Raw genomic sequence first — 8491 nt, 5'->3', positions numbered from 1 at the left:
CTTCCCTCGGAACCCCTGCTGCTTCTTGGGTGTGGGTGATAGGAGCCTACCGTCTGCTGAGCAGCCTTGCCTCAGGGGCGGCAAATGTCATGAGACAAAGACCGCTGGGTGGACAAGACACCGGGGACACCCCAGTGAGTCAGGACACACGTGGCTTGCAGAAGAGGGGCCTGAGGCTTTGTTAGCACTTTATTAACCCAACTGTTTAAAGCAGCTGAAGCTCCTAGGTTTTCGGCGATGACTCCTGACCTTCTTTGTCAGGCTGCCCAACGGCTCCTGTGGCGTGAACAGAGAATTCCGGTTACTGGGGCCAGTCTAATCACTCGGGGAGGGGGGGGGGCTCTTCCAGTCCAAGGCTCCCCCAGCCCCAGCAAGGGCAGTGTTGGTGTTAGTGTGGAACGCTCCGGGCTCCCGTACAGCTGCGTGGTGAGACCACACTCTGCAGCGAGTGATCAGAGGAGTAGGGTGCGTGGCCCGCAGCACCAGCCCGGTCCCGCCCCTCCCAAAGCCCTGCTAGCAAAGGCCGAGGCAATGTCCAGTAAATCAAGTCCCTTCCTCTAGGTTCCTGTGCCACCGGGGCAAGGACAAACCAACCCCAGCCTGAGGTGGGCCTTACGGTCTCAAACCCAGTCCAGGGAGCCTGGCTTCCACAGAAGCGATGGCCCCTCCCCATGTGAGCAGCTGTTAGCTGGAAACTTCATATGCGAAAATGGTTCAATTTTTTTTATTTTTAAGAAATTGAAAACCATCCCTGCTTTCAGGCTAGCAGCCTAGGAATAATGCTCACCTTCCCACGCTTCGGGGCCAGCCCCCCAGCCACTCCTGTCTCCTTCCTGACACCAGCGCCCTTGTCTCTTGGGGGCCTTGGCTTCTCTTCTTCGTCTGTCACAATACCATCAGTGCTATCCCCGTTCTCAGTCCCTCCCAGGTCCTTTCTGGTGAACAGTTCAGCTGGAAGGGACAGAGGATCTGGCTGAAGGTCGTTCAGGTCAGTCACTGCCTTCTGTGCAGGGGCACTGAGAACTCCGGGCGGGAGGCAGCTACCCAGACCAGAGCCAGAGGGAGTCAGGGGAGATGGGGCCATTCCTGCTTACGTGGGTACAGGTCTGTCATGCTGTCGTCACTCAGGGCTCCCCCCTCATCACTGGACATGGGCTCCCAAAAGGCTTCTCTTGGGCAAGGCGGTCCGCCACCGTCCCTCTGGTCTTCCCTCCTCCTCCTCCTCCTCCCGTGCAGCAGACAGGCAGGGATGAATTCCAGCCCTTGCTGCTCACAGTCTTTATCTGGGAGAGAAGCCAGCGCACGCCTAGTCCCGCCACGCCCCCCGTCCCCCTGGCCCCCGGCTAACCTGGGGGGTTGTGCTCTGCCCAGGCCCCACGGCTGTGGGGGTGGGCAAGACGGTGCAGGTCTACTGGGCCTTGGCACCCAGCCAGGCTACAGGAAGCAGTGGCTGGGTGGGCACAGAGCAGGCCCCAGGCAAGCCATGCCCCGGTGAGGCTGACATGGCCTCTCAGAGGCAGCCTGGCCTGTCTCCAGCAGACTGAAGTCCTCTCAGCGCACCTGGACACCTGTCCTGGACGGCAGGGCTCAGTGGCAGTGGCTGCCTGGCCCTTGCTGCCCCTTGGCTTGTGGCAGGGAGTTGAGAAGGGCCTCGCTGGAGTTGCCACTGCTGTCCCCTCACGGATTAAGGGGGTCCTGGAGCTTGCCCTCCAGCCCAGCGTGGCTCCCCTGGCAGGGAAAGTGGTGTCCCGCCATCACTCCTCATGGGTTGGACGAGCCCTACTGGGCCCCGGCCTCTGATACTGTTGTCATCTTTGCCACCCGCTCCCACGGCCACGTGGCAGACTCGCCAGCAGGCGGAGTCTCCTTATGGTGCTCTTGGCTGGTCCCCCAACACCACCCTGACTCCTCCAGACCACTGCCCTGACGTGGCCTCACCATCCCCAGTCCCCTCTGGGCTCCACATCCATCATCAAACCAGCTCTCATTTGTGAACCCCACCCACCACAATCTAGCACCTTCCTGCCCACCCCCAAGCAGCTGAACACACTGACTGGAAAAAAGCCAAGCTCACGTGGCGGCCCTCATGCCTGCAGGCCTCTGAGATGCCGGCCTTCCCACCGGAGACCCCTCCGCAAAGGAACTCGTAACTCCCCTGCGAAGGCTGCCACTCGGACTCCCTCTCCTCCTTCACCAGGCCATCCTCTACTGACCAGTTCTCAGCCACAAACGTGTGGTGCCTGGGGAACTGCTTCCTTCCGTCCCTCACTCCCAACCTGGTTCTGTTCCCAGACCAGTTGGAGCCTCTGCATCTGCTCCTCTCCCCACGTCACCACCTCCTGCATGACTCTGCAGCCAGTCCCTGCCCCCGACCTCTCAGTGCACCCACTGCACGTGCTCCTGGCCAGGGCCTGCAAGGCCTGTGTGGTCTGGGCCACCCCGCACGCTGGCCCGAGGCCATCCTTTGCACCCTCCCACAGCCAGGCACTTTTCTGCCTGAGACCTCAGCAGACCCTGGCCTGTACCTGCAGCGCTGCCCCCTCACGTCCCTCCGGTCCATGGCAGGCCCTCCCTGGGACCCTGGCACTTTCTTCCACACCGCATGTCTAAATGTGCAATCCTTCTGTGCCTGCTTCTGGCTCTCCGACAGGGCGGGGCCGCGATCCCTGTCTTCACTGTGCCACGAACTAAGTGGCCTTAAAGGATGACTTGAGGCATCACTTCTGCCTTCAATGGGTGCTCCCATCTGGGCAGGTCGCACGGGCCACATGCCCGTGTGCTCTGATGAGGGACTTACACTTGCGCAGCGCTCTCTGGTACCGCCGGCCCTGGGTGTGCCTCAGTACGTGCTCTGGGGACTTATTGATGTGCCGCAGGGTGAGTTTGCAGAACAACTGGTGCCTGTGGGGCAGGGAGACCTTGGTTTGCAGGTACCGTTCACAGCAAGGACCCACGCCAGCGCCACACCTTGGAAACCCCCATGCCCCCGACGTGGAGGCAACTCTGGGAGAGCACAGGATGGTCTACGATGTGGCCTGAACACAAGGACTTTTTAAAGCTCCCCAAGCAATGTCACTCTGCAGCTGAGACAGGAAGCGGCTTAAAGTTTACCTGAAAACAGGCACAGGCAACCTGGCCCTGCAGCACTCACCACCCCCTCTTGGCGCTGAGATGATTGTCAATCCTACACTGTCAGCTAAACCAACGCTCCCTTCTGAGGCAAAGAGGTGGCCCTGACCCCATCACACCCTCCCTCAGGTCCCCCGACTGCACCAGGACCCCGTTGTCCCCGGCGTCACCCTGAGGGGCCGGGGAGGAGCCGTCCTGACTCCTCCCGCCCCAACGCGGGGCCACCTACGGGTTCTTGGTGCTGGGCACGATGTGCGGCTCGAACTCGGCGTAGTCGAAGGCGGCGGAGGCGCGGACCAGCCGCTGGTACTTCTTGCCGCGGGTGTAGACCTGGAGCTCGGGCAGGCGGCAGGGCAGCTCGTGGCCCGTCAAGGCGCACCTCACCTGCGGGCGGGCGGGCGGTCAAGGGGCTGGGCCCCTCCCCGCCCCGCTCCCCTTCCCTCCGCTCCTCTCCCCGCCGCACCCCTCCCCTCCCCGGCCCGCCGCGGACCTTGCGGGCGCCCGGCTGCAGCCGCAGGCTCGGGTGCTGGCGCAGGAAGGCCCGGACGTCGGCCTCGGGCTCGCTCATGGCCCAGCAGCCGCCGACGCCGCTGGCACCTCGTGGGGCCGGGGCGGGGCCGGGGCGGGACTCCGCGGCGCCCCGGAAGCAGACGCCTCCCGCGCCCGGAAGCGCCCGCGGGGCCGGAAGCGATGGCGGCGTTGGCGGCGCAGCGGCTGGGGCTGCGGGCTGCGTGCGCGGGCCTGGTGAGCGCGGGGGCGCGGGGTCGCGGGGTCGCGGGGTCGCGGGGGCGGCGGGGCCGGGCGGAGGCGCTCAGCCTGCCTGTCCCTCCCGCAGGCCCCGGCCCGCGCTGTCCGGAGGAGCGTCCTTGGGGTCCCCCCGCGCCCAGGTGAGGAGACTCGGGCCGGGCTGTGGTCGAGGCGCCGGGAAGCGCACCTGCCTTCCGCCCCGCGGCGTAGGGGCGTCGTGGGGGTTGAGATGAAGCTGTAGCTGCCGGCGGGACAGAGGCTCCCCGGGAGAGCCGTGGAGGAAAGTTTCACTTTAGATGCCTTTGAGGGAGCCGCGGCCGTGTGCGGGCCCTGCGGCGAGCGCTGGTTCTGCAGCAACGCGAGGGGCGGCTCCTTCTGTGGTTCCCGCCCTGGGGAGGGTCCAAGACTAACTCGCCCGCTCTCGCCCGGCTAACGAGCGGCCAGCCCAGGATGGGAGCGCAGGCTCTGGGAGTTTAAAGTAAAGCGCGTCTGACCACCGCAGCCACGTTTCCTTTCAGTGCACAGCAGAGGGTATTTTGCAGTGAGTAGGTGCCGTGCACAAATAAAGGGCGTTCTGTAAGCCTGCTCCAACCACAAGGCCCGTGTCACTTTCAGCTGGTGGGACTCACCCTCTGAGAGCTTAGTCCATTGCTTCATCCTCACATGTATGATGAGCAGCGAAGAAGGAAAGCTGTTAGGGGCTCTGTGAGCCACTATCCTGAGCCGTACCATCTTTCTTTCTCTGCACAGCACAAAGCCAGTAGTGCCTGGTAAGCTACTTACGACTGCAGCTGCTCATTAAATGCTTTTTGAAGGAATGAATGAATACTGTGCATCTTAGTGCAATAGAATACATGTTAGCATATTCTTGAGTAAAGAGGCATGAGGTGGTTACCTGAGTTACCCAGGGTCATGGTTGGTGGTTGAACCAGCACAAAGCCCTAGATCTCATTTATTCAGTCATCAAACATCTACTGAGTGTATGCCATGTGCCGTTGCGCTGGGTAGGGTTAGGAGTGGGCTGGACACAGGTGCTTCTAGCGGGCTCCAGGCAGTAGGTTTTGGTCTGTTCACTCCTGTGCCACCTATACCACATTCTCTCAGGCAATATTGGTGGAGTCTTCTTGCAAAATTGCCTACTTCAGTTCTGTTTGGTCTAGGGCTTCTAACCCCATGGCAGTGTTGTGACACTTTCTCCAGCAGCGGCCTGGAGACCAAGCAGATGTGGCAGTTCTGCAGCAGAAGCACCTGCCACAAAAACAGAAGAGGATTCCTTTCTCCAGTGGTTCCTGCTTCTCATCCCCGTGACTGCCTTTGGCCTGGGGACATGGCAGGTAAAGACTGGCATGTGGTTTGGGTGGCTCTGAGCCCTGGCCCCTGCCGCCACCTGCTTCGGCTTATGCTGTGTCCATAGGTCCAGCGTCGGAAGTGGAAGCTGAACCTGATTGCAGACTTAGAGTCTAGAGTTCTGGCTGAGCCCATCCCTCTGCCAGCAGAGTGAGTGTGGCTGCCCACCCCCCCACCCCCGGGCCCCATCTTATTGGAGATCAGCAGTGGGGTCCTGGCTTCTGCTGGCCCCTCCTGCCCCTCTTGACAGGACCTTTTGTCAGTCACTTTCTTGAAGATGAGTCATCCTGCTGGGCTTGCTGTTGACACCTGACTGTGAAGCTACATGAGGCCTTAGTTTTGATCCTGGGTGAGGGGTCCCCTTCAGACGGCATGCTCTGTGATCCCGCAGACCCCCGTGTCTGCCCTTTGCCTTCCTACGTTACGTCTCTGGCCCTGGTGGGTTCTGTAGTGTGTGGCCCCCGTCAGGGCATTTATTTTCCAGCCAAACCGTGCCCACTGCCGTTTTCTCTCCACGCAGCCCAGTGGAACTCAAGGCGCTGGAATACAGGCCAGTGAAGGTCAGAGGGCATTTTGACCACTCCAAGGAGCTGTACATGATGCCCCGGACCATGGTGGACCCTGCCCGGGAGGCTCGGGAAGCCGGCCGGATCTCCTCCTCAGCTGAGAGTGGGGCCTACGTCATCACTCCCTTCCACTGCACGGACCTGGGGTGAGTGGGCCACGGGGGAGCCGGCCGCCCTGGCGGGTGCAGTTTGATATGCCCATTCCCAGCCCTAGGAGTAAACCTTGGGAATCCAGGATACCCAGAAAGACTCAATCCTTTGAAGATTGTGGAATCCCTAATTGTGACACTGAGTAAGCAACCTTCTTGGCCAGCTCACCTATGCCCGAGGGACTTGTGCATGTTCAGCTCTGATGAGTGAAGCAGGGCGCTCTGGAGCAGCTGTCCCTGGCCCACGCAGTAAATGATCGTGGTACAACAAGAAACTCAGGAGAAAACCCCAACCCTGCCCGGAGGGAGTTGAATCGAGGAGGTTCCCCAGGGGGCTGTTTGGCCCAAGTAGAGTTAGGAGATGGGACAGACTTACAGGGAAAGGAAACGATGGGTCCGAGAGGACCTGTGTAACTGGGGGACTGGAAGACAAATGCACAGTGAAAATTCCTGGGGCTCTTGTTAACCCGAGTTTTAGGCCTGGGGTGGGTTCCACGTGCCGCATGCCTCCCAGGCTGCAGTATGCCAGGGCGACTCCCGGGCGGGGAGGGGAGATCAGAGGCAGCTGTAGCAGTGGTTCTAGGACGAGGGGGGCATCTGAACTCTGGCCATGACACTGTTGGTCACCGACTGCGCAGTGCAAAAAGGAAAGTGGCAGGGGGGGGTTATCAGAAACCTCAGAATTAGGCTGGTAAATAAAGGTGAGGGTGAGCAGCTCTTACCAACCAAGAAAGGGGCTCAAGAGATGAAGGCTCCCAAAGCCTGCACTCCCAGGTCTGGTCCCCACTGGCTCAGTCCTGTTTTAAAAGCCTTGGTGCTGGTGGCTCACGCCTGTAATCCTAGCACTCTGGGAGGCCGAGGTGGGAGGATTGTTTGAGCTCAGGAGTTCGAGACCAGCCTGAGCAAGAGTGAGACCCCATCTCTACTAAAAATAGAAATTATATGGACAACTAAAAATATATATAGAAAAAAAAAATTAGCCGGGCATGGTGGCACATGCCTGTAGTCCCAGCTACTCGGGAGGCTGATGCAGGAGGATCGCTTGAGCCCAGGAGTCTGAGGTTGCTGTGAGCTAGGCTGATGCCACGGCACTCTAGCCCGGGCAACAAAGTGAGACTGTCTCAAAAAAAAAACAAAAAACCTTGGTGCTGTAGTCATTACTCATAAATCATTCAAAAACCCTTCCCCACCTGAAGTAGCATCCTTTCATTATTCTAGAACCACAATTCTGGTCAATAGAGGGTTTGTCCCCAGGAAGAAAGTAAATCCTGACACCCGAAGGAAAGGCCAGGTAAGGGACCGTGACCCTTTCCCCCTTTTGAGAAGGGTTCTGTAGGAGTTACCCAGTCTCCATGCAGAGCAGTCTCACACCTCCCTTCACAGATTGAGGGAGAACTGGACCTCGTTGGGATGGTGAGGCTGACAGAAACCAGGAAGCCCTTTGTCCCCGAGAACAATCCAGAAAGGAACCACTGGTATTACCGGGACCTGGAGGCCATGGCCAAGATCACAGGCGCAGACCCCATTTTCATCGATGCCAATTTCCGTACGTTGTGACCAGCCCACCCCAGAACATCAAAGCCCTTCCCAGTTTCTTTTGGGCCCTTACATTCTAGCATGGGGGGAGGGGAACTCTGTAGCTGAGAGACACTTTGCTTGGCAAGTAGTAGGAAAAGGGGGCCATGCACAGGGCTGGCTGGTCCCAAGCCACTAGGAAACCAGTGCCAGCACCAGGCTGAGGACTCAAGTCTGTCTCTGCAGAGAGCACAGTCCCTGGAGGACCGATCGGAGGGCAGACTAGAGTCACGGTGAGGAATGAGCATATGCAGTACATCATTACCTGGTGAGTCCCTGGCCTCCCCTGGCTCCTACTCCTTCAGAACACTGCAGCCTAACAGTAGCTCCTAACTTCCTTCCAACCCAGGTATGGACTCTCTGCAGCCACCTCCTACCTGTGGTTTAAGAAATTTCTACGTCGGACACCTGGTGCGTGATGAGATGACTTGACACAGCCCTGTCCACAAATAACTAGGAAGTCGCTGAACAGTCGAAACAGACTGGATTTATGCTGGACCATGTACCACTGGCATAAATAAAAGTGCTGAGCCTCTCTTCATACCTCAAATGATTTCAAAGTCAGCCTCAAGAATTTAAGATACCTTTTTCAAAACTTGACTGGCTACACAAAAAATAAAATACTTATGGTATTGTGTACCTGACAGCTACGGGTGGTGTGAGGTGGGAGGACTGCTTGACCCCACAAGTTTAAGGTTGCAATGAGTTCTGGTCAAGACAGTATACTCCAGGCAGGGTGACAGGGTGGGACTGAATCTCAAAAAAAAAAAAAAAAACCCACCAAAGAACAGCCTAACATGTAAATTACAGTTTAGTTTGAGAGGACTCTAAGCCCTGTCTGTAAGGTGTGAGGCCCCTGGTTTAAAGAATGTGCTTCTACCAGGTGCAGTGGCTCAGGCCTGTAATCCTGGCACTCTGGGAGTTTGGGACCAGCCTGAGCAAGAGACCCATCTCTGAAAAAACAAAACTATATAAAGT

General features: G+C 58.7%; 2 protein-coding genes across 3 annotated transcripts; one reads left to right on the top strand and one right to left on the bottom strand.

The window, feature by feature from the left end:
- Positions 1-155: 155 nt before the first annotated feature.
- Positions 156-3739, bottom strand: SURF2 (surfeit 2). The gene is made up of 6 exons (XM_045563817.1): positions 3620-3739; positions 3359-3513; positions 2798-2901; positions 1095-1283; positions 788-951; positions 156-276 (listed from the first exon to the last, which is right to left on the bottom strand). The coding sequence occupies exons 1-6, from the start codon at positions 3695-3697 to the stop codon at positions 193-195; spliced, it is 774 nt and encodes a 257-aa protein (XP_045419773.1). The 5' UTR covers positions 3698-3739; the 3' UTR covers positions 156-192.
- A 54-nt stretch (positions 3740-3793) lies between these two features.
- On the top strand, positions 3794-8052 carry LOC123646628 (surfeit locus protein 1). Of its 2 annotated transcripts, XM_045563815.1 has the most exons (9): positions 3794-3873; positions 3965-4016; positions 5077-5210; positions 5291-5373; positions 5744-5935; positions 7157-7229; positions 7322-7484; positions 7700-7781; positions 7863-8052. In XM_045563815.1, the coding sequence occupies exons 1-9, from the start codon at positions 3820-3822 to the stop codon at positions 7930-7932; spliced, it is 903 nt and encodes a 300-aa protein (XP_045419771.1). In that variant the 5' UTR covers positions 3794-3819; the 3' UTR covers positions 7933-8052. The 2 variants fall into 2 exon arrangements, with proteins under 2 accessions (XP_045419771.1, XP_045419770.1); XM_045563814.1 differs by lacking the exons at positions 3794-3873; positions 3965-4016 and adding an exon at positions 4039-4646 and having other exon boundaries at positions 5057-5210.
- The last annotated feature ends 439 nt before the right edge of the window (positions 8053-8491 follow it).

This window comes from Lemur catta, chromosome 10 (assembly GCF_020740605.2).
Source record: "Lemur catta isolate mLemCat1 chromosome 10, mLemCat1.pri, whole genome shotgun sequence".
NCBI lineage: Eukaryota > Metazoa > Chordata > Mammalia > Primates > Lemuridae > Lemur > Lemur catta.
The sequence above is the reverse complement of the archived record's forward strand: the minus strand, read 5'-3'. Positions and strand labels throughout refer to the sequence as shown.